Source organism: Schistocerca gregaria, chromosome X, assembly GCF_023897955.1.
Source record: "Schistocerca gregaria isolate iqSchGreg1 chromosome X, iqSchGreg1.2, whole genome shotgun sequence".
Taxonomy (NCBI): domain Eukaryota; kingdom Metazoa; phylum Arthropoda; class Insecta; order Orthoptera; family Acrididae; genus Schistocerca; species Schistocerca gregaria.
This window is the reverse complement of record NC_064931.1, coordinates 653,595,411-653,621,590: the sequence shown is the minus strand read 5'-3', so window position 1 is coordinate 653,621,590 and position 26,180 is coordinate 653,595,411. Positions and strand designations below refer to the sequence as shown.

The window sequence follows — 26,180 nt, the reverse complement described above, 5'->3', positions numbered from 1 at the left end:
AAACATCAGCCCTCTCATTGCTAGTGTGGTAGGTGGGCCAATTCTGGTGGTTCAGGATGTAATGTTGGCAATAGCTGACTTGCTTAAAAACTGGTGTAACATCTTCTGGTGTGCTTATAGTACTCCCAGACCTAAAAAGAAATTGGCATGGGAAAATATTTTGAGTCACGGGAAGAAGTTAGAGTAGACATAAATGGGTTTATTGAGAACTTAAAAAATCACACTTCAGGGATGTAATCAACACATTGTGGAAATCTTGAACAAGGGGACAAAACAATAAGTGCATGATTTTTGATTTTAAAAAAATCTCTCACTGGCAGGCCAAGAACCTTTTACCTTGCCCTCATACAAATAAGAAAGTGAATGCCCACTGACCTCCTAAGAAAGCTACTGCAGTCAGCAGCCGTACTTGCTCATATATAATATGCCAAATAGTTTGAGTTTACTGTCAATGATGAGAGTAGTCATTGCAGAAAAGAAGAGCTCCTAGACATGGTAGGGGACAATGAGGTAGTAGAAGAATATTAAATTGCAAGTGAGGTAACTATAAATGGAACACTTGTTCATTTGAAGAAGGTTGTATGAGGGTCTAAGCCATTCATTTATAAAGGGACCATATTTCAAATTAAGCCATGTCTAAAAAAAACTAGGAAGAAACTGAATCAGGGTGTGATACAAGGATTTAATCCCTCTCCAATATAAGTCTATTGGCTTAAAAATTATGCCATGTTGCTTGATTGTTGCTTAGTTATAGTTTAATGTCTCAGCTGGAGAATGACATGGGGAGGACTGTAGTCTTTACACTTTACAGAAAACCATTCTGGCATTTACAAGAAGTAGTTCAGGAAAACATAAATCTGAATAGACAGACAATAATTTGAAGCTTACTCCTTCTAAATTTGAGTCCAGTTTGGGTTGAATACACTTGAATCATGCTCCTGATAACTTCATACATTTCTATGCTAACCAAAAACATTATATTCAGAAACAAAAATTCAAACACAGAAGTAATAATTCTGAATGGTTGTGTAGTAACTTCATAATATGTGTCATGCATATGACAAATGCCATTAACAACCTCATAAACTTACATATAACCATTGAAACATCAATTCAACTGACAAATTCTATTATGGATAATGTTATATTTCATTTCCATAGAGAACAACATTCAAGTAATATAGTACAGTATATAGCCACTTGAATTGTAGTCAAGAAATCCCTATCTCAACATACGGATTTATTTTTGTCACTTAAAATGAAGGCAGAGGTGCTTTCTTTGACAAACACTTGGCTAAGTCCCTCTCACGTCCTTGTACAAATGAACTGGTGTTCCATCTCTAATACCTTGCTGACAATGAGACGTTGAACCACAGAGTACACAAACTTTCCTATTTTTTGACTGTAGAGAAGTTGAATGACTCCCAGGAATGATATTATTCTTACTTACTGAAGCAATATCATGACAATGAATATGACCTTTCTCATGTTGTATTACTTTCAGTAGCAATTTATAGTATGTAAATGATTTCCTCAAAATATCATTAAATCATTCTGATTTCATGTGCGACATGAGCACACAAATACACTACTGGCCATTAAAATTATTACACCAAGAAGAAATGCAGATGGACAAATATATTATACTAGAACTGACATGTGATTACATTATCACGCAATTTGGGTGCATAGATCCTGAGATATCAGTACCCAGGACAACCACCTCTGGCCATAATAATGGCCTTGATATGCCTGGGCATTGAGTCAAACAGAGCTGGGATGGCGTGTACAGGTACAGCTGCCCATGCAGCTTCAACACGATACCACAGTTCATCAAGAGTAGTGACTGGCGTATTGTGACGAGCCAGTTGCTCGGCCACCATTGACCAGACGTTTTCAATTGGTGAGAGATCTGGAGATTGTGCTGGCCAGGGCAGCAGAAGAACATTTTCTGTATCCAGAAAGGCCTGTACAAGATCTGGAACACGTGGTTGTGCATCATCCTGCTGAAATGTAGGGTTTCACAGGGATCGAATGAAGGGTAAAGCCACGGGTCGTAACATGTCTGAAATGTAATGTCCACTGTTGAAAGTGCCGGCAGTTCGAACAAGAGGTGACTGAGACGTGTAACCAATGGCACCCCATGCAATCATGCCCAGTGATATGCCAGTATGGCGATGATGGATACACACTTCCAATGTGCGTTCACCACCATGTCGCCAAACACGGATGCAACCATTATGATGCTGTAAACAGAAAAATGATGTTTTGCCATTCGTGCACCCAGGTTCATCATTGAGTACACCATCGCAGGCGCTCCTGTCTGTGATGCAGAGTCAAGGGTAACCACAGCCATGGTCTCTGAGCTAATAGTCCATGCTGCTGCAAAACGATTTCGAACTGTTCGTGCAGATGGTTGTTGTCTTGCAAACGTCCCCATCTGTTGACTCAGGGACTGAAACGTGCCTGCACGATCCGTTACAGCCATGCGGATAAGATGCCTGTCATTTCGACTGCTAGTGATATGAGACTGTTGGGATTCAGCACAGCATTCTGTATTACCCTCCTGAACCCACCGATTCCATATTCTGCTAACAGGCATTGGATCTTGATCAACACGAGCAGCAGTATTGCGATACAATAAACTGCAATCATGATAGGCTACAATCCAACCTTTATCAATGTTGGAAACGTGATGGTACACATTTCTCCTCCTTACACGTGGCATCACAACAACGTTTCACCAGGCAATGCTGGTCAACTGCTCTTTGTGTATAAGAAATTGGTTGGAAACTTTCCTATGTTAGCAACCTTGTGTGAATGCTCTGAAAAGCTAATCATTTGCATATCACAGCACCTTTTTCCTGTCAGTTAAATTTCGTGTCTGTAGCACTTCATCTACGTGGTGTAGCAATTTTAATGGCTAGTAGTGTAGATCATCTGTATCATTAGTAATAGTTGTCAGAAAAGATGCTCTTTATATTACATTGCACATTATATTATGGAGCAGCATCTATTGGAAAAAATAGTGTTTTCCCTTAGAAGTAGTGCATAAAATTCATTTATGTGAGTTCTTAGTTGTCTAGATGCAACAGATGTGTACATTTGCAGTTCTATTGAACAGACAGTGTAGTTTTTCTGCGCACTATATGCTTAATAGCCAGTTAACACTCTTTTCCACTTGTAGAAATGCCAAATTTTCAAGTTCTTATTATCTCTTAAAGTCAGATGATTCCAGTTCTCCTATGTGTTGAATATGGAAGGACAACTTTTGTAAATAATCTGAAGAGACTGCTAACCAACTCCATGTGAAACACCTGTTCATCATGAGAAATTTCACATGTACCACTTTCCCCACATGGAGCCTCTGAACAACCCTACACAGATGTTTTGAATCTTCACATTTCTTGAACACCCCTCACTATACTAAATGATAGAAGCAACCTGTTACATTTGCACATTTGGATTTCCAATTATATAACTTCAATTTAATGGAGTGTTGAGCTCCAATTTAAAATGTCAAATGCAGAAAATTAACCTAAATATTCACAGTAACAGTAATGAACTTTACTAATAGCCAAGTATTGCACACCAAAATCTAGTCACACTACTAAATGCAACAGTTAGAAAACATGTGTAAATAATAACTGGGATTCCCAGAGTGCTACTTGCATGTAAAAAAAATACCTATCATGGCAATTTTTCATTATTAATGCAATGTCCAGCATATTTCTATACATTTCCGTGAGAAGTGCAGCTTGGTTGTAGTGAGATTTTATGTTTTATTGATGTTTTTGTTTCTTTTGAACAGTTTCTTTTGGATTTCCCATTACAGTGATAAAATTTACTGAAAATGTTTCCTTAAAATTATGACTTCATGACTGTAATTGTTGAAATTAAATAAATACACTCTAAGATTAAGTGTGCACAGGATCAGCTATGATTTAAATCCAGATCTGCAGCTCTTTCAGCCAATCTCTGTCACCTGAATAAATACAAAACAATCCAAGCCTTTGGAAGACGTTTTCACCAGCATGGCTAAGAAAGCAAAGTATCTAAGAACCACAACACAGTTAACCAATATTAATAAGATCACTGTACAAAATATTAGTTAACTTCCCCACTCCTCGTCTCCTGCCCCACCCTCCATGCCAAGAGAGCGACACTTTGGAGCACTGCAGAATTGGTACCAGATCATCAAGTGACTCTCCGCTACTGACATAAGCTATATCAATGAAGTGGTGTATATGTGCCAGTTGGTTGAATGGAATCGGTGCAGTTCCATGGATCACCATGGTGACATGACAGAAAGGAGGTAACATGATGATTCCCACACCATGAATGATGCTGCCAGATCTGTTAGTGTATTTATTTGGACTGTACAATGAGTCAAAAAGGAATGATATACCATTCAGGGACATGTAATATGGTACAAATTAATGATCATAAACAGATCATAACTGACAAATGTCACACCTCAACAATGACAACCAGTTTCAAACTCTACTGACATTTTGCTGCTGTCATTGACTTCAGAACCATCTCAACCAGTTTCCAAGGGAACCTTGTGAAGGGAACTACATGCAATATGACATTTAGAGTTGGGTACCTGGCAAAAGACCATCACTCAAAGCATTTCATAAAGCTGCCTATCTTCAGTGTGCCAAACAACACACAAACTGGATAGTAGCTGACTGGACGCAGATGTTTTTGAATGATGCAAGGTGACAAGTGAACTGATAGTCCAACTGCATTCAACCTGCAGTGTGAGGAGAGTGTATACTATGATCAAAATAACAAAGTAATTGACTGTTCAGTATGGGAAGAGATGATGTTGTCAGTTCACCTAAGCCTATGCATGCAATATGGCAGTGACAGCAAGAGCTGGGCAATTCCATTCTGAATACATTCACATGATACTCATTAAAAAAATTAACCAGGATTATTACATTACTGGTTGCAAGTATCATCTACAGCTGGCTGTAGCAACTAGAAACTGATGAGACAGCAGAGAAATACAACAACAGTGAATGGAAGGCATGACTGAGCTCATTTTTTGACTGATTGTTGCTGTCCTGTAATCAAACATCTGTCAGACACCTTTTTTTATTCTGATCCAGATGTAGTTCAGGTCAGAGGTAGTTCCATGGTTTTTTGAAGATGTTTTTCACAATGTGACTTTAGCCCATTTATTCAAGTTACTGTGAACATTCTTGGTGACCAACGATAGCCTTTTCTTCTACATCTTCATGATGAGTATGTTTGATAAACACTCAGGCACCTTATTGAATTTCAACTGACATATAAATTACCCAATGTTAATCCCATAGAAAATGTCTTGGACCATTTGAAACAGCAGGTAAAATCTAGCAGTCAACATCCCCACAATTTTGTAGCTCTACAGGTTCTAATCACGAATGAGTGGTTTGAGTTGGATGTGACATACCTAAAGAAATTTGTGGACTCTCTTCCTCACATTTTGAGGCCATTAGCAAGATCAGACACTGTGTTACCCAGTAGTATTATAACACCTTCTGAGAGTGACTAGTTTTTGTCTAATGTGCGTACCTTCAAATATTAAAATGACTGCTTGAGCCAATACAACAAAAAAATTGTCCACATTGTAGTGATCGAAGGTTCGTCCAAAATGACAATGTTCTTGATCCTATTTCATGAAGTATTAGGCAGTTCATGGCCAAAATGAAATGCCCAAGATTTTGCACCCACCTTACTCAGCAGGTCCAAACTCCTGTGTGACCTTTTCCTCTTCTGTAGGTTAAAAAAGGCCTATAAGGCAAAAGTCCTCAGAACTTAGAAGATGTGATATCAGAATACACATGAAAAAGAATTTTTTAAAACAAGCATTGAAATCGAACTTCATCATTGATGGGATGTTAAACTCTAATCTTCCTTTCTATTTCTTTGTAGCATGGCTTCATTTATACTTCATTTAGGATGAAAGATAGGAAGTATAGGGTTTAACATCACATTAACAATGATATGGGACCAATGACCAAGCAGTTTGGTCCTTCCCCCTGCCTTTAAACTGACCGACCAACCAACCAACAACAAAATCATCAGTGACAATAATACTGAGTCCATGTGGCTCATAGGTTTGGTGTGAGTCTTTCAATTGGATGCCTCTTCAGAAACTTACATGTCCCTAACCTACCCTAGTAATCATACCAGAGAAAGCTGAAGTACAGTTTATTGTGGAATCCAAACCACCTGTCAGTCCTGGTGAATCTTCACATCATTGAGAGGTGAAGGATAGTTAAAGGCAGATAGAAATACTTTGTGGTCTGGCCAAGATCTGATCCTGCAACTTTTCAGTTTCCAGATATGTGCTTCACCATTAGACCATCAGGCATGACTATTATTAAAAATGGGCCATACTAGGAGAACATTGAATTGCAGATGGATGGAAACCACTCACTCCATTGTGGCCACCGATTGTCAAGAAATGAAGTTAACCACATTAAAAAAATACTTGTTTTCTGGTTTTCATGGTGATTAGAAATAAACCACAAACATATGCCATCAAACCACAAACACATTTTCTTTTAATTCATTCAAAATTTCATGTATCTCAGTTACTGTCATAAAAGCACAAAAAATCAACATCCACCTCATAAAGTGGAAAATATGATTATTTGGAAAAGTCATCAGTTAACACATCCCAATTTCAATACCATAGAGCTAATTCAAATCTTTTTTCTGTGTGTATGGACATTGAAGTGGTGAATGCACAACCACTATGCCACACTGGTGCAGTGGCTTTGCACAACTGCATGGACAACGTAGCACACCTCCCTCCTCAATCCAAATTCCCATTCACACCTCAGCCCACTTGGTATTCCCCCCAAAACTTGAACAACATTGCAGAGTCTCTTCCGCTGTATTGGAATAATATCTCAGCATCAAATAAAATGGAGAATCCTGTCTGAAATCCAATCATAGGTGCTTTAATCAAATAAAACTGTTTTTCATTCATTGCTTCAGTCTGCAAATATACATCATAGATATTTGAGACTTGAAAAAAGTTGCCGGAACCATATGGCTTCATTCGATCAAATTTTTTTCTGTTCATGCACCATTTTTAGCATGCTAAAGTTCATCTGTCTCCTTCAGTAATCTATATACAGCAGAATTCAACAAAACAGTGTGGTATACATGACTCTTGTTGCCTCCTGGTTCATTTCAATGGTGAGTTGCCCCTCTATAGTATGGTGGTAGGTCATAATGTATTAGTGTAAGCAACATGAACTGTGGACATGGTGCCCTGCAGTTTTCTCAAAAGCTACTCATGATGGTGCTGCTAGACCTCTAACAAAATATTTTCATCACAGAGCTATGCAAGCAGTTCACAAACTTCACTTAGAAAAGCATATAAACTGACAGTTAGGGTCAAATGTGGCTCATTTGTAACTGCATCTGGATTAGGCAAATAGAAAAAGAAATGAAAAAGTTACAATTCTAACTTAACATTTATTAGAGTTTGTTTTATTTTTTCAGTCATGAAAAAAAGAAAATGTACTGGGAACAACTGGAGATGAGATGTCGTTATATGTATCGACAACAGCACACCGCACGCCACTGCAACTGCTGCGATGATTGCCGCTACCCACTTCCACATGAAGGATTCCCTTGGGAGGTTATGGATGAGAGGTAACAAACCTTTAATTGAATTTATGTGTTAGAATAAAATATTATTAAAAGTATACGGAAATAACAAAACCATCTACATAAAGATTACACCTACAACTCTTAAAATATACCAATACAATATTCCCCTTTCACAGTGGCATGAGGGAATGTTGCCAACAACTTTAACATGGATAATTACTTGGTTAAATTGTAAAATATATTAAGTTACATTTAAGTTACTAACAAAAACTGAAAAATTTCATTTATCATCAGCAATAAAGATATGTAACATATAGCAGTGAGTGAATTCATACAAATACCCTGTCCATTCCCTTATGTACCTACTTGACCAGTGGGCATCAAATAACCTTCATCATGAACTATGTTTCCTAACATCACATCTAGGTGGTGATAAATGTAATATGATTGACAATGTATAGTAGTTCTGCCTTTATATAAAACTGCCAATCCCTAAGCATATAAACTGATAGTTAGGGTGAAATGTGGTTCATTTGTAACTGAATATAGATTATAAATTCACAGGCATCATCAGCTGTTCAGTATATTTTGATACAACTAAAGAGTGGAAATGGAAAATGTTCTAGATGCGAAATTTCACATATGTCAGGAGAATGAAAAATCAATGTGTATGCAGTTCACTTGCAGGTCTCTGGTTCTGCAATGGTCCATTTACTTTGTAAGTGTATTGTACAAGAGTATTCACAGTCGCCCCTTATTTTCACTAAAATGAATTACCAGAATACAACCCCTGATATAAAAATATGTTTATCCTCATAATACACAAGATGTGCACTCACTGTTGCTCTTGACTTGACTGAGACATACCTCCACCAGTGATGGAGTCTCCAGGCTACCTGTTACTCTAACACATGGCAAGATAACAATGCTTGCTGCTCACTGCAATACTTACCAGGATGAGACATGAATCTGCTAACTTCAGTCTACAAAGTAACTTATTCTAACATAAGGCAAGATACAATGCATCCCACTCAGTGAAATGCTATCCAGGCTGACACACATCTGCTTGCTGCAGATTCTCCCAGGTAACTCTCATGTTACCTTGATGTGGCCCCTCAGCCATACCTGTCTGTCCCAAGCAAAATGACAGGTAGTTGGTCATAAATGCAGGAGAGAGGAAGGAGAAACCATTAGGTAGAGGGGTAGGGACAGTACCTGCATTTCAGCAGCTGCCACTCCTTGCACACCAAAAAATCACTCCCATACAGCCATGAACAGCATATCTGCTCTGATGAGAACTTCCTTGCCCAGTATGCTTAAGATCTCATGAGGGCCTTCACAGGCAGGCATTACTCCCCAAACCTACTCCACAACCAGATTTCCCATGCCATATCCTCACACACGCCTAATGCCTCCACCACCTCCAAGAATCAACCACAAAAATGTGCCCCCTCATGACCCGTTATCACCCTGGACTGAAACAACTGAAGCATAATTTTTGCCAGGATTTTATCACAATGTCCTAAAATGAGGGCTATCTTATCGAAGATTTTTCTCACTCTCCTAAAGTCGTACTCCATTGCCCATCCAAACTACGCTACATCCTGGACCAACCCTATGTCATTCCTACTCCCATCCCATTGCCACAGACATCATACCCCTGTGGAAGGCCCAGGTGTGAGACCTGCCCAATCCACCGACTCAGCACATCCAATTCCAGTACTGTCACAGCGTTATCCTATCCCATCAGAGGCAGGACCATCTGTGAAAGCAGCCATGTCATATACCAACTCTGCTGCAATAAGTGCACAGCGTTTTATGTCAATACAGTCCTTGGCCAATTTATTAGATGCACTACAGTTTTTAAGTAAATTTTTTATTTATGTCTAACGAAATTTGTTTGTTTTTAATACATAAAGTGTGATAAAATGATTATGAGTTGTCTACTTCATAACTATATTAAAAATAAAGATTCCAAGACTTACCAAGCGGGAAAGCGCCGGCAGACAGGCACATGAACAAAACACACAAACACACACACAAAATTACGAGCTTTCGCAACTGGCAGTTGCTTCGTCAGGAAGGAAGGAAGGAGAGGGAAAAAAGAAAGGGTGTGGGTTTTAAGGGAGAGGGTAAGGAGTCATTCCAATCCCGGGAGCGGAAAGACTTCCCTTAGGGGAAAAAAAGGACAGGTGTACACTCGCACACACACACACATATCCATCCGCAGTATGTGCGGATGGATATGTGTGTGTGTGTGCGAGTGTACACCTGTCCTTTTTTTCCCCTAAGGGAAGTCTTTCCGCTCCCGGGATTGGAATGACTCCTTACCCTCTCCCTTAAAACCCACACCCTTTCTTTTTTCCCTCTCCTTCCTTCCTTCCTGACGAAGCAACTGCCAGTTGCGAAAGCTCGTAATTTTGTGTGTGTGTTTTGTTCATGTGCCTGTCTGCCGGCGCTTTCCCGCTTGGTAAGTCTTGGAATCTTTATTTTTAATATATTTTTCCCATGTGGAAGTTTCTTTCTGTTTTATTTACTACTTCATAACTAAGGTGATATAACAAATAAATAAAATGTAGCATTTGTTGAAAATATTTTATTTCAATAATTATAACAAAAATTAAAATATTGTGAAAGTGAACACATTAATTTTAATATCTTGTTGAGCCAACTTTTGGAGCTATGAGAGCCTTAATATGATATGGCATGCTGTCAATGCAGGACTGTACAGTTTCCTGCATTTGTAGATAATGATACCACACATTGATGATCTTCTCAAAGAGCTGTGTTTTTGTTGTGATGACATCTTTTGCCACCTCCATCTTCATTAGTTCCCATACTTTTTTTTCTATGGGGTTCATGTTGGAACTATTACCAGGCCAGTCTAACAGAGGGATATTTTGTTCCTTTGGAAAGGATTTAATTGACCTGGCTGTGTGACAGGGAGCTCCATTCTGCATAAAAATAAATGGTTCCCCATTCGGGGACCATTCTCTGAGCTGTGGTATTAACTGTTTTTGTTTTTGCAGGACTTCCTTGAACTGGTTTTGCCTCATTATGCCTTTAACTATGTAAAGACATCCTGTACCCTTGCCACAGATGACAGACCAAATAATCAACTTAGTTGCACATTTTATGGTGTGAATAATGCAGTTGGGATGAAATTTTTCTCCTGTTCCTGTGGCGCACATACTGACATTTGTTAGTTAAAATTTCAAATGTGTTTTCATCGCTGAAGCATACCTGTAAAAATCAAGAAGCATAATTAATATACTATTAATAAATGTACATAGGTTATATCATATTGTAAATAATAATTTTAAAATTAAATTACTGATCTCCAGAAATCCACATCCTTATCACCCCACTGTTTAACCTACTTCATATGCTCTACTTTCATTGTGGTTATTAACATTGGTTTTCTAGTGGGTTGACAGGCCTTGAAATCAATATCCTTCAACTTTCTGCAAACAGTGCATCAGATGCATTCACATTAGACTCTTCCAGTTGAGATTTTATCTGAAACTTCCTGGTAGATTAAAAGCGTGTGCTGGATCGAGACTCAAACTCAGGACTTTTGCCTTTTGCAGGCAAGTGCTCTACCACCTGAGCTACCCAAGCAGACTCATGTCCCATCCTAACAGCTTCAATTCTGCCAGTACCTCATCTCCAACCTTTCAAACTTCACAGGAGCTGTTCTGTGAATCTTGTGGAACTAGCACTCCTGGGAGAAAGGATATTGCACAGACATGGCTTAGTCACAGCCTGGAGGATGTCTCCAGAATGAGATTTTCACTCTGCAGTGGAGTGTGCACTGATATGAGACTTCCTGGCAAATTAAAACTGTGTGTCAGACCGTGACTCAGACTCGGGACCTTTGCCTTTTGCGGGCAAGTGCTCTACCATCTGAGCTACCCAAGCATGACTCACGATCCGTCCTCACAGCTTCAATTCTGCCAGTACCTCGTCTGACAGGAAATTTCATATCAGTGCACACTCCACTGCAGAGTGAAAATCTCATCCTGGAAACAACCCCTAGGCTGTGGCTAAGTCAAGTCTCTGCAATATCCTTCCTTCCAGGAGTGATAGTTCTGCATGGTTCACAGAAGAGCTTCTGTGAAGTTTGGAAGCTAGGAGATGTGGACTGGTCATGAGTCGTGCTTGGGTAGGTAAGGTGGTAGAGCACTTGCTTGCGAAAGGCAAAGATCCTGAGTTTGAGTCATCGTCCAGCACACAGTTTTAATCTACCAGGAAGTTTGATATCAGTGCACACTCCACTGCACAGTGAAAATCTCATTCTGGAGATTTTATCTGTTTCGTTGTTTCAAATTTGTTTTCTAGGCAAATTCTTTTGAGAAAACTTTCTGACCTTGGTGTGAAAATTGGTTTTCTTTGACATTTATTCTTCCTTTTGGGGCTCAGTTCTTCACCTGAATCAATTTTCTTCTTTATGCGCCTCACACTAGCCTCTGATGTTTCCAACCCTTGTGAAATTTCATGACTGGAATACATTTTTGTGTTAATAAGGGCTTTGCACTCAGCTTTTTTATGTGGTGAAATATCCCCTGTTTTACCCATTTTTAAAGGTCACAGTTAGTAATATCTGTATGTTAAACAATCAATTTTGATGTCAACATTACAAAATTGATAATAAAAGTGAGCAAAATATTACACCAGTCACATGTGAGAACACTATTAAACAGGTCCTTTCCTGTATGCTGTACTCTGCATACTAATACCTACAATAAGTCAACAATCCAATGTCATGAAGCAACAATAGATACAAAATTCAACAATGTAATAAGTTCCCTGAATAGCTGTCATAATTTTTCTGATTAATCGCATTAAATATCATACTCAACATATAATTACTACAAACAACATTAAAAATGTGCAGTTCGTCTAATAATTTGGCCAGGGACTGTATGTCAATCAACCAGCTGTCCACCAGAATGACTGGTCACCACCAAACTGTGGCCAAGAACAACATCAACCACCCAATGACACAACATTCAGCTGAGTACAACATGCCTGAGTTCAATGGCTGCTTCAAATCTGGGTCATCTGGAGCCATCCATCCACCACCAGTTTTTGTGAACTACACAGCTAAGTGATATCTGTGCAACACCTCCTCTGATCGCATAACCCTTCTGACATCAGTTTCCATTAATCTCTGTCCGCTATTGTTGACAATAATTATTTCTCCTTTTCTCTCTATTCCTCTCCTTTTCCATCACTGCTCCCTCCTCCCTCCCCACCTCTCCCCTGCCCAACGCCTAACCTGCAGCTTTTCACTGTCCGCCATCCCCACCATCCTATGTGTCTCCCTCCCCACTGCAGCCTCCTCCTTACCCCCACCCAGTTGTCACTCCCATCATGCACTGGTGCCACTGCTCACAGTGTGGTTTCAGTTGCCTGAGACTGCAGTCATGGCTGAGATATGGACATTACCACCCACAACAAGTTTTCTACATCAAAATCTAAAAACACAACTATACCCTGAAAATAACTGTGAAGTGCCTGTGAAGAACGACTGTTTAAATACTGCCGTGCACTTTCTAATATACTGGGTGTCCCAGCTATCTTGTCTACCCAAAATATCTCTGGAACAATAACAGCTATTGGAAAACGACTTTCACCTGTATCAATGTAGGGCTGGGGCCCATGAATGTACATATTTGGAAACATTCTAAAACGAAAGAATATGTTTTTTTTTAACACAAACTTATGTTTTTTTTAAATGGACCTCCTATATTTTTTCTTCAGCAATCCACAGCATGACATAGCACATACACAATGGCATTGATTGCATCGCAAAATTCCCATTACATCCCGAGATACTGAGACGCGAAGTTGACGCTTGAAACACCTGACATGCACTGCTAGCGCACATCCTGAGACTCAGGCGTGAACCCCATGCTGCCCATAATCGTGATGTGATTGGGAAGTAAGTGTCCCTCTTGATAAGTATGGAGGTGTGATTACACATGTCAATCACATCGCGATTACGGGCAGCATGCGGTTCACGCCTGAGTCTCAGGACGTGCGCTAGCAGCGCATGTTGGGTGTTTCAAGCGTCAGCTTCGCGTCTCAGTATCTCGGGATGTAATGGGAATTTTGCGATGCAATCAACACCATTGTGTATGTGCTTTGTCATGCTATGGATTGCTGAAGAAAAAATATAGGAGGTCCATTAAAAAAAAAAAAAAAAAAAAAAAAAAACATAAGTTTGTGTTAAAAAACACATATGCTTTTGTTTTAGAATGTTTCCAAATATGTACATTCATGGGCCCCAGCCCTACATTGATACCGGTGAAAGTCATTTTCCAATAGCTGTTATTGTTCCAGAGATATTTTGGGTGGACAAGATAGCTGGGACACCCTGTATATACAATGCTGTCTTTACAATCCATTTCAGAGGAATACATGGGAGTCTGTAGTACTTTCCAGGAACCTTGTTTAATTTTAGTGATTTCAGCTGTTTCTCAATGGCACTGATACTAAAATCTATATATCACTCATCTTGGCGGTGTTACCTGAATTAAATAGGAGTAGCACTGATGTATCTTCTTCCTCTGTAAAGGAATACACTACTGGCCATTAAAATTATTACATCAAGGAGAAATTCAGATAATAAATGGGTATTCATTGGACAAATATATTATACTAGAACTGACATGTGATTACATTTTCACGCAATTTGGGTGCATAGCTCCTGAGAAATCAGTACCCAGATCAACCACCTCTGGCCATAATAACGGCCTTGATAAGCCTGGGCATTGAGTCGAACAGAGCTTGGATGGTGTGTACAGGTACAGCTGCCCATGCAGCTTCAACATGATACCACAGTTCATGAAGAGTAGTGACTGGTGAATTGTGATGGCTCAGTTGCTCGGCCACCATTGACCAAACGTTTTCAATTGGTGAGAGATCTGGAGAGTGTGCTGGCCAGGGCAGCAGAGGAACATTTTCTGTATCCAGAAAGGCCTTTACAGGACCTGCAACATGTGGTTGTGCATTATCCTGCTGAAATGTAGGGTTTCGCAGGGATCGAATTAAGGGTAGAGCCATGGCTCGTAACACATCTGAAATGTAACGACCACTGTTCAAAGTGTCGTCAATGCAAACAAGAGGTGACCGAGACGTGTAACCATTGGCACCCCATACCATCAAGTCCGGTGATATGCCAGTATGGCGAAGATGAATACACACTTCCAGTGTGCGTTCACTGCGATGTCACCAAACATGGATGCGACCATCACGATGCTGTAAACAGAACCTGAATTCATCCAAAAAAATGATGTTTTGCCATTCGTGCACCCAGGTTCATCATTGAGTACACTATCGCAGGCGCTCCTGCCTGTGATGCAGCATCTAGGGTAACTGCTGCAATGGTCTCTGAGCTGATAGCTGCAACGTTGACTCAGGGATCGAGATGTGGCTGCATGATCCATTACAGCCATGCAGACAAGATGCCTGTCATCTCGATTGCTAGTGATACGAGGTCATTGGGATCCAGCACGGAATTTCATATTACCCTCCTGAACCCACTGATTCCATATTCTGCTAACAGTTATTCGATCTCGACCAACGCAAGCAGCAATGTCAAGATACGATAAACCACCATCGCATAGGGTAAAATTCAACATTTATCAAAGTCGGAAATGTGATGGTACGCATTTCCCCTCCTTACACAACGCATCACTACGTTTCACCAGGCAATGCCAGTCAACTAATGTTTGTGTATGAGAAATTGGTTGGAAACTTTCCTCATGTCAGCACGTTGTAGGTGTTGCCACTGGCACCAACCTTGTGTGAATGCTCTGAAAAGCTTATCATTTGCATACAGGATCTTCTTCCTGTCAGTTAAATTTTGCGTCTGTAGCACGTCATCTTCGTGGTGTAGCAACTTTAATGGCCAGTAGTGTATATCAATGAAAATAATCATCTTTTGAAAATATAATGTAATTGGATAGATATAAAATCGACTCAACAAGTGGCAGCAGCAGAACACATGTATAAAATGTATTCAGAGTTAGCAAGCTTCCAAAGCTAGTGGCTCCTTCTTCTGGCAGAAGAAGTCTTCCTTCCCCTTCAATCCTTCTGCCAGATTAAGGAGCCAATGGCTCCAAAAGCTTGTAAATTGCAATACCATTGATAAGTGTGTTTTCCTCTGCCACTCCACTTGGTGAGTTGATTTTTTATCCATCCAATTACATTATATTTTCTGTGAAGGAATGTTTGGAAACTGTTCAGTGTTTCTCATTTTGCTTTGCAAATCTCACTTTCAGTTCCTGTGCTACACATGAGTACATGGATAATAATGTTGGTGAGATTGACAACCTCTACATTAGAATGGAATTTACACTGATATATGACTCTGAACATCAACATTGAGGTGATAGTCTGTTTGGCAACAGCACAGTGAATCAACAGTATTTTCAGCACATGCTTCCTTGTCTGTCATATCAGCCACTTCTTTTCCCGGAATTCTCATGTTTTCTGACCCAGTGGAATAACACCTCATTCAAATCCTCTGTAGCTGTATAATGTTGACCAGTATTGTCTGGACTGTGTAACATATACAATGGATTCAGAAATTTGCTTTACAAATACACATCATCTGTTCCAGTTCCTCTAGGTTATATGTAACTACACATGAGACAGAGTACAGCAATTTCATAAACACATTTTAAGAACATTCTCAGGAGAAGTTACAGTGCAGCTATGAAAACCCATCTGTTTAGATCTATCAGTGAATGTACCCGTTTAGTTGTGGAGTTTACTTAAAATTCTATAAAATAGAGTTAAGAATGCTAAACCTAAATTTTTTTGGGCCTCTTCAATAGAGTGGTTAGAAGTCAGCTCCAACTCTGGGTTGTGGGTGATATTTTCATTGTGCCACCTACCATTAGGCCCTGCTTGGCATACATATCAAATGGTTTAAGTGTTCATGGGTGATTCATTTAATGCGGTACAGTTTGGAATGTAGATGATCATGGAACAGCAAAACATCTATAGACTTAACACATCACAAGGTGCTACCACCAGATTCCTAGTGGAGGCTGCCCAGCCACAGAATGTGGATGGAAGCAGCCATAGGTAGCCTCATTCCCACATGGTGGATGATACCAATGGTCTTGATATATGTAGGTCTCACAGCTCTGTATAATGTGAATGCAGAATTTAACTGCAACTGCAAAGAATAATTCTAAAACTGAAGCAAATGAATGATATCATCATTCAAGATCTATAGCTGAGGTGCTTAAGATCTTCAGCATCTTTGGTGATTCTTCCTATCAGATCCCTTAAGTACTGTAACCATGAGAACTTCTATCATTATGTCTGCCTTTGGACATCCAAGGAATAAGAGACAACAGTTCTTCATTTCCTGCAGTCACTTATAATGAACAGAAACACAAAAGCACATCTCTTTAATTTTCCCACATATGTGTCAGTGATGAGAAGCACAATTTCTTAAAGAAGAAGCTATTGCATTTCATTACTTTGAAAATGGATGAGCCACGTATTTTCTTTGCTGCAAACAGATTTATTTTCCTTTTCTTGCCTGTATGGAATTTCCAACCAGCAATCTCATTCTGAAGAACCTCTTACTATTTTTTTTAAAAAAATCATCTAATATTGCTTGAGATTAATATTGTTCCATGGTACTGATTATATTTTCAATACTTTGTGTTAAAATCAAAAACTCTTTTTTAATTATTGTTTATTATTTTTGCTTCTTCCTTTTCTTTCTGTTTAGTAAAATAAATTCTGTGGACAGACATGCATATAAAATGGTTTTACACATTTTCCTCAGTTCAGTAGACAATCCTGATTAAGATATAAGATAATTTAGTAATCATTTTAGGCACCGGCATTTTCCTAGGTATATCAGTTATGTTGTGTGGAGTTTCTATGCACCATTACTTTGTGAAGCTACTAACTTTGCTAACTTTGAAAATGGCCTTGAATCTGAATGTGTAAATTGCAAAGCAGTGAACTTAGTTCACATCACCAATTGCTACACCAAATTACTGTTGAACTGGTTAAACACAAGTTCTGGATGTAAATATGTAAGTCTCAAATTCTTAAATACTACTCTCATGATTACATCAGTTCTTTTCCATTTTGTTTGCCTTGTTTCTCATCAGTATTGTCATGAGCTGTGGTGCATGCAGTATGGCATAATTGTTAGTATCACTTAGGATCACCAGTTCAAATCCAATCATCAGGAATTATTTGTCATTTAATGTTTATCAGTTCTTGAAATATGTTATGTTTGTAATTTTTTGTTGTTGAAATATTCAGTATTTGTATAAATACCAGCATTTGGGAATATTCAGTGTTTGTATAAACAGCTGCATTCTCTGTCCAGGAGTTTAGTTCTGTTCTGCCTATAAGCTGGTGTCAAGTGATGTTAAGTTTTGAACTTTCTTATGGTCCTGTCTTCATATTTGGAGTTGATTATGGTTTCCATGTGATATTGTTTGGTGAAGGTAGGCCAAACTGATGAAAATATTTGGGAACAATTTGCAGCAGCAAGTCTGATTATTAAAAGAACAATTTAAGAACAGGACCAACATAATGGGGAAATGACCTGCTCATGCATATAGATATTTTGCCCTATACCCATCATGAACCCCAGTATGACAGAAGTCAACAACATCTTACACTTGATGAAAGGAGTCACAGAAGACATTTTCCAATATCTTCTGGTAAAGTATGTCATAGCAGAGGAATTCACCAAGTGGTGCTAGAAAATTGAGAAAATGCTACAAAGAAGAACTGGATGAAAGAAATATGGTCAGTTGCAGAATGTGGTTTCTGTGACAGTTGTGGAAGACCACCATAAATTCACCTCTCTCATATGCCAGATAGGAAGACAAGGGATACAGTAGTGTACGGCAGTCACAGTAGCAAGAGACAGCAGCCATCCATGTGGGCCCCATGCATTAGGAGGTAACAGGGAATGTTAAAGAAGGGTGTATTGATCTTTAGCACCAATCTCTGCCACTAGTCAAACACTCCAAGAATGGACTTGACCAACTCAGACGTGTGCAGTGGCCAACTCAGACTTATACAACAACCATCAAATGACAATGCAACATCTGATCACTGCAGATATGACCAATTCCACTGACAAGTACTGCATCTCACGGAAGAACAGACATTTGGAGGACAGAGGACATCATGTCAATATGTTTTCCCCAAGGATGCGCTGGACACATTGTACAGTACTGCAGAGAGAGAAGACAAGTGCTTTACCACTATTACATGGCAATACACCAACCATCACAACAGTCTTCTCCATGCCAGTCATAGTTAACCTGTGGGACAAAGCCCATTGCCATGCCTGGGATGTTGTCACTCCCAATACATTGCAGCTTTTTCCCATTGCCATACAGAGCTACCAGCCACATGCGTAGCCACCAACTTCAGGAAAACTAAGTAAGGTGACCACCTGTGAAGGTGAGACTGCCAGAGATGCAAATCATCCATGGACAACAGTCACCAAGATGTCAGGAAATCTCATTGATGTCATCACTGATGACCTGCCTATCCAGGCGCTTGTTGATTCAGGAGCTTCTTTTCTTGTAATGTCAGGCAATTATCATAGTAGCTAAAGAAGATGAAAGTAATTGTGCTGAAGGTCACAAATGGGAAATATGTCCAGCTAAAAATAAATGTAAATGTCATGTGACTAGGGCCTCCCGTCGGGTAGACCATTCGCCAGGTGCAAGTCTTTTGATTTGACACCACTTCAGTGACTTGCATGTCGATGAGGATGAAATGATGATGATTAGGACAACACAACACCCTGTCCCTGAGCGGAGAAAATCTCTGACCCAGCCTGGAATCGAACCAGGCCCTTAGGATTGACATTTTGTCACACTGACCACTCAGCTACCAGGGGCGGACATATGTCCAGCTGACAGTAAAACATATTGCAAGAATAATTATCAATGACAGAACACAGCCGTTTAAATCTGTCATTCCAATAGAAAGTAGTCACAATGTTATTCTCAGATGGGACTTCTTGCAGGCACCATAAACAGTCATAGACTGTGGAGAACCAGAGCTCCAGATTGATGAAAGAATTCCAATAAGCACACATAACAAAAATTGCTCTAGCTGGCTGTTATCCTAAAGACGTTATCCAGCCATCATCAATGAGACAAGTGGTCATTTGAGATGCTCAGTTAAACTGTGAAGCTTTTGTCAATTGCACAAAGCTACTCAGGCTCACAGAAGAATGTGACAATTATAAGCATTGTTAGGTGGTCTTGGAAAACTGTGAATCACCAGTTGTCACAAGCAGCCAGAAGTCATCTCTAAAGGTATGTGTGAAGGGACAGTCAAATCAATCCATGAAGGACAGCTTAGTGTCATCAACAAAGAATCATTCTCTGCTACCATGAGAGGTAATGCAGAAGGATAAAGCTTCAATCAAACTACCAATAGGAAATAGCCTGACTGAGGAACAATGTTGGTGAGTGATAGCCATTCTGTGGAAATTTTCAGATGCTCTCAAATCAAGAGTGCAGAAAAGGTAGACCAAACCATCCAAGGTATAACACTTTATCAGCACTGGGGATCATACACCAATTAGCCAGAGGTCATATAGAGTGCTGCCTGCTGAATGAATAATACAGGAACAAGTGTAAAAGATGCTGCAAGATGACATCATTAAATCTCCAGAGGGCTACTAGTCTTCTACTGTGGTCCTTGTGAAAAAGAAGCATAGCACATGACATTTCTGAATCGACTATGACAACTGAACAAAATGAAGATGAAAGAAATCTATCCATTGTCATGAATTGATGACACCATAGAGTGCTTGAAAGAAGCAAAATATTTCTAAACTATGGATGTGAAGGCAAGCTATAGAACTGACATTGATGAGGCTGACTCAGAAAAGACTGTCTTTATAATTTATGACAGACTCTGTGGGTTTAAGATTATACAATTTGAAATGTGCAATGCTCCAACCACCTATGAATGTATGGTGGACATCTGCTTTAATACCTTAATTGGAAAATATGTCTTTGTTATCTAGACAACATTGTTGTTTTTTCAAGAAATTTGAACAACATCTAAGCTGCCTGCCAACCATGTCAAAGTGCATATCTCTCTCTCTCTCTCTCTCTCTCTCTCTCTCTCTCTCTCTCTCGCTCTCTCTCTCTCTCTCTCTCTCTAAAAAAAAAAAAAAAAAAAAAAAAAAAAAAAAAAAAAAAAAAAAAAAAAAAAAAAAAACTGCTGAAGGGAGATGCCAAATTTGCTTGGAACAATGTATGAGAAACATCTTTCATTGTCCTTAAGAAGCTGCTAACACCTTCTCCTGGTCATATCATATCCTTTGTTGCTCATTGGATGTCACATATGAAGTCAAGGACTATGATTCTTCATCAAGACGACAAAAGGACAGAGACATTATTCACGTCCTCTGCATGGAGACCCACTTGAGAATCACTAAGCTTCTATGGAATGGGTTACCTTCTATGCTCACAGTAGTGAAGACAATATGATGGCATGACCAGAACACAAGGACCCACCAATGCCACTACATAGAGAACCTTTGACAAGATCTAGGTCAAGAGCGCTGTAGTTGGCTCCAATGACAACATCTGAAACAGTGGGTTGCTGTTTCTCCAGGAGAGTGATCAATGCTATGAGCTGTGCTGCATGCAGTGTGAAATAATAGTTACCATTGCTGGCTTATGTGCTGCAGCTCACCAATTCAAGCCTGTTACTTAATATTTATGTTTTCTTGAAGTATGTTGTGTTTGTAATGTTTGTATATTATGGAATATTTAATTGTTGCATAAAGAGCAGCATTCTGGAGTATTTGATGTTTGTATGAAGAGATACAATCTTCATCCAGGAGTGCAGTTCTGTTCTGACTGTATGTTAGTTTCAGTTATAAATGTGTTTTCAGTGTTAATTGTTGTACTTCATTGATGACCTGCCTGCAGATTTGGACCCAATTGTGATTTGAGATGAAAATATTTATTTGCAGTGAACTGGGTACTTTACTTGTGATACTTAACTTATTTTTATTTGTTTCCTGTCTCTAGTTTCTCTTGTCATTTTTTCTCTACACTTACATTCAAATGCAGAATAAATAATCCAGTCTTTTAACTTTACACTATCTACGCTGTTTTTTGAAATTCTAGCAGATACTGGACACCACGCAGAATGGGTAACCTATATTCACCAAACCCAGGTGAAGATGGGAATTCAAATACACACAGGCCTACATCTGGCTGGAGCTGGTGTCGTTTGCCCTGGGCTCGAGGCAATACAACCAACCAAAATACCAGGTAATGTCTGTTATGTAAGTCATCAAAATAAATAATTCAGGTGTTCTGGTTGTAAAATTCCTGCTTTAATAAAATAAAATTATATATGTGTGCTAAAGTATTTTCAGTCACTGGTGATTTTGAAAATATATTTCACTGAGAACATATAGGATTTCTCTTTTTAAACCAATCTGCCACTGTCAGATCAACAAATAAGCTCATTTCTATGAAAGAGAATATCATCTGTAAAGTAGCAAATGAAGCTCTGTGGTCTTCAGGTTGTTATATGTTGTTTCGAGGGGGGTTGGGGTTGTTGGGGGAAGGAGACCAAACTGCGAGTTCATCGGTCTCATCGGAGTAGGAAAGGACAGGGAAGGAATTCAGCCATGCCCTTTCACATGAACCATCCCGGCATTTGCCTGGAGTGATTCAGGGAAATCATAAAAACCTAATCAGGATGACCAGACGCGGGGTTGAAACTTCATCCTCCCAGATGCGGGTCCAGTGTGCTAACCATTGCACCACCCCACTTGGTTTGTAGTTTTGAAAATCCTGTTCTGCAGAGTAACACTTATTTTGGAATTCTACTAATCTGGTATGAGCACAAAAAATTTTTGCTCGTAGTCCTTCTCATGTCCACACTGAAATTATTAAATAGAAAAACCCTTTCAGCAGCATCCATACATAATTACAGTAGCATAGGCAACTTACAATTCAATTATCCATTATCTAACAATAAAAGCACTTGATTGCATCTCAACAACAGTCATATAAGTAGAATAATTCACAACCACTCATTTTTCCATATCTTTTGTATGTAAAATGTTAGAATAATCCAAACGTGTGATTTTTCTGAACTAACAGAACATTTCATATGCCATTAATAAGAGAATGATAAAAATTCATTTGGCTTAAATATGATTCATTTAACTCTGTTTTTATTTAAATTTTCAGAGAAAGCAGTCAAAATTACCGGAATACCACTAGCAGTCCAGACAGTCAATATGGTTTCAGCAGCCGTCCAAATCCAGACATGCATAACCACCAGGGAGAGAGGAGAGTTGGTGTTGCATCTGTACAAGTGGAGAGTTATGGCCCAGGTTACTACATGTGGGGACCACCACCGCCATACTCAAACCATAGTAGTCCAGCTCATCGTGAACCTATCCTTGGTGTGATCCCACATTCTAGTTCTATGAGCCCACCATGTGTCAGTCATGTTCACAGACACTGTCATGTACAAGGCCAGTTTCGTGGAGAGCAGAACTGCTTTGGCAATTCACAGCTCCAGGCAGCAGGCTCCAATGACACAAATGTGGAAGAAGATAGGAAAAATGTGCTTACTGAAAATTATACAAATGCAGATGAATCAAAATTACCTGTGTCAGCTGACAGTAGCAGTGAAAATACTAAAAATTCATCAGTTAATAGAGAAAGAGTAAGTAACACACTCCCAGTACGAAAAGCAAAGAAGAGGATAGATATTTCATCTGTGAAATCAGTTGCTAACATACCATTTTCTATTGATCAAAAGAAACAGCACACATCTCCAACTCATGTTGTTGCTATTAATACAACATCCAGTTTCCCACGAAACAGTATACAAGTATTATTTGGTCAACAACGTCAGATAACAGAAGCATACCGCAGTCAAAGTATGTCTGAAAAAATAGCATTAAATGATTTTAATGTTGCTGATAAATTAACTCCACATCGTTTGGAAACGACTGATGGTCATTCAGAGCCAGAGGATGATGGAAGACTGCCAAATCACAGCTCACCACAAATGCGAGGTGTGGCAAGTTCAGCTTTTACTGTACATGAAGCTCAACATGGAAATGGAAATGAACCAACTGAATCGGAGGTTTATTTTGCTGATGTTTCTTCTTGCTGTAATGTGTCTGTTCACAACGATGGACCAGATTCATCTTTTTATGATGAAGCTTCAGCTCCACAGAAACAAAATGTTACAGCTTCTTCAGCAGAAGAGCCTATTGTTCCCAAACCAGAAGTATTACACCAAGTATCACAGTGTTTTGCCACATCAGATAAAAGTCATCATCTTAATATGAAGCAAACAGGCATACAGCAAAGAAGCAGTGTCACAACAAAGCATGCTAATTTAAAAAATACTTCAGAAAATGAATTGGCATTATCAGAAAGTGCTAATCAATATCATAACAAGTGCAAGCATGAAATTATTGATTCTGAATGTAAAAATTCAACAGCTGATATTTTTAATCACCAGAAACATACTTTATCAAACAGTTGCTTTCATTTCATATTAACAAGACAGAGGAGCCTTTCAAAAGATAATTTGTCAGTGGGCAAGCAGGAAGCATCACATCATAATAATTTATTGTGCAATAAGCAACATATTGAACCAAAATCTCATGATGATTATGACACTTCACAAAATATCCAACAGTCAGCCATGTCACTTTCAGACTGTGAAGCTGGTGTTACTTCTCATGTACCAGATAATAATGAAAATTGTTATACATGTCAGGTAACACACTCTCTGCCACAATGTGACAATTTTGTAGCAACGACCAATTACAATCACAATTCAGTATACTGTAACAATGATGTTGTCATAGGAGATACCATTACAAGCCCAGAGCCCTCATCAGTTCTAAGAATACCCAATGATGAAGTAGTAGTGAGCAACAAGAATAACCAGGATGAAACTCCTTGCATCTCAGCAGTGCTGCAGCTTAGTAAGCTTCACATACATCAGCAAAGGAACAGTATTCATAAAGCTAACAGTGAGCCTCTAGACAGCTTTCCCTTACTACAAAGAAATAAGCATTTTCTGGCTCCTGATGCACAGTATGAAACAATCCCTGAACAGCCACTGCAAATAGCCAAACCCCAGCTTTTACATACTCATAGGCATCACAAAAATTTTATTACAGTACATGACACCTTTAATGGAAATAATGTGGTAAACACTACAGGAAGACTTAATGCATCCCACTGCACAAACTTTAACTCCCCATCATCATCATCTCCTAGTGACAGATGTTTAAATTTTTTGGTCCCTACAGTGACTAATGTGGATAGCTCCCTGAGACTGTCAAATAATCCAAACAACATCAACAGTAGTAGGAGCTTCATAGAAGGATTGTATCAAGCAAATGCCAGTACTGAGGAAGAATCTGAGTCACAGACACAGCAAACTTCGACCTGCTACAGTGATGCTACTTTGGACTCTGGATGCCATAGTGGATCTGAATTTGCTGCCAGTCACCAGAGTGGCAGCACAAGAGGAAGAAACCATAGTTCTAGATCAGAATGTGGAGGAGAAGTAATGGGTGTTGTCACAGTTCGTTCAGTTAATGTATAAAAGTACAAGAAGAGGAGCAGCTGTTTGGGTCAAAAACATCCAGCTGAATAAATTGTATATAAGACTAAAATGCAGATTTCTTTCAGTCATGAAATGATTCTTCTTAGCACATCAAAACTGAGATACAGATTCTAAAACTGTAACATACTCTATATTTCTGTGAGTCAGCTCAGTTTTTGTTCAGTGTATCATTTGTTGTTACATATCACATTGATATTTTTGCTGCAGCTGTGTTGTTTCTATGTTGAAGCAAATAGGAGGATAATTCGGATGCCATTTTAAGTACAAAAATGCAAAAAAAAAAATTATCTACACATGTTAAAAATTGTGTACTACATACTGTGTAAAAATGAGTATTTTTTAATGTTTTAAACAAAAGAATTTCTTATTGTTACCTCTATTTTGTTATTTACATGTGATTTATTTCATTCCCACCATTGTAGTGTAGGAAGAAACAAACCTACATTAATCTGGTGAGTACCTATATTAGAAGATCTATCAGATATGTCTTGACTTGAGTTTTGCAGCAATGGGTCTTCAAATATATGAATCACTACCTAATACAAATTTATGTGACAATGTTTATCCTGCACTTATTCATAAATTATGACTATGGAAGTCTGTCAGAAGTTATTTATATCTGTAAAGATTCATGATATTTTTAGTGTTGTAAAAAACACTGAAAATTGTCAAAGTTCTTAATGACAAAAATAGTACTAGCAAATTCCAGCTAAGACTGTTCTCTCATCTAAGTTCTTATAATGTATTACCAATCCCTGTAACACTTATGAGCAGTCAGATTTGTCTGATTTTACATGACATAACATAATTTTTGTGGAGCAGCCAGACAACAACAGTGACTGTGAGAAAATGTAATGAATAGTAGATTGTTGTCTCTAGCT

The 26,180-nt window shown here is 38.9% G+C and overlaps 1 protein-coding gene across 4 annotated transcripts in view; it reads left to right on the top strand.

Moving 5' to 3' along the window:
* Positions 1 to 25,672, top strand: part of LOC126299048 (uncharacterized) — a 396,802-nt gene extending 371,130 nt beyond the window's left edge. For 2 of the 4 annotated variants that reach the window (XM_049990700.1, XM_049990702.1), the window contains 3 exons: positions 7,516 to 7,668; positions 21,804 to 21,950; positions 22,884 to 25,672. In XM_049990700.1, coding sequence (XP_049846657.1) covers positions 7,516 to 7,668; positions 21,804 to 21,950; positions 22,884 to 25,278 — 2,695 coding nt within the window. In that variant the 3' untranslated portion in view covers positions 25,279 to 25,672. The remainder of the gene's footprint in view (positions 1 to 7,515; positions 7,669 to 21,803; positions 21,951 to 22,883) is intronic. The other 2 variants (XM_049990701.1, XM_049990703.1) reach the window with 1 other exon arrangement.
* The last annotated feature ends 508 nt before the right edge of the window (positions 25,673 to 26,180 follow it).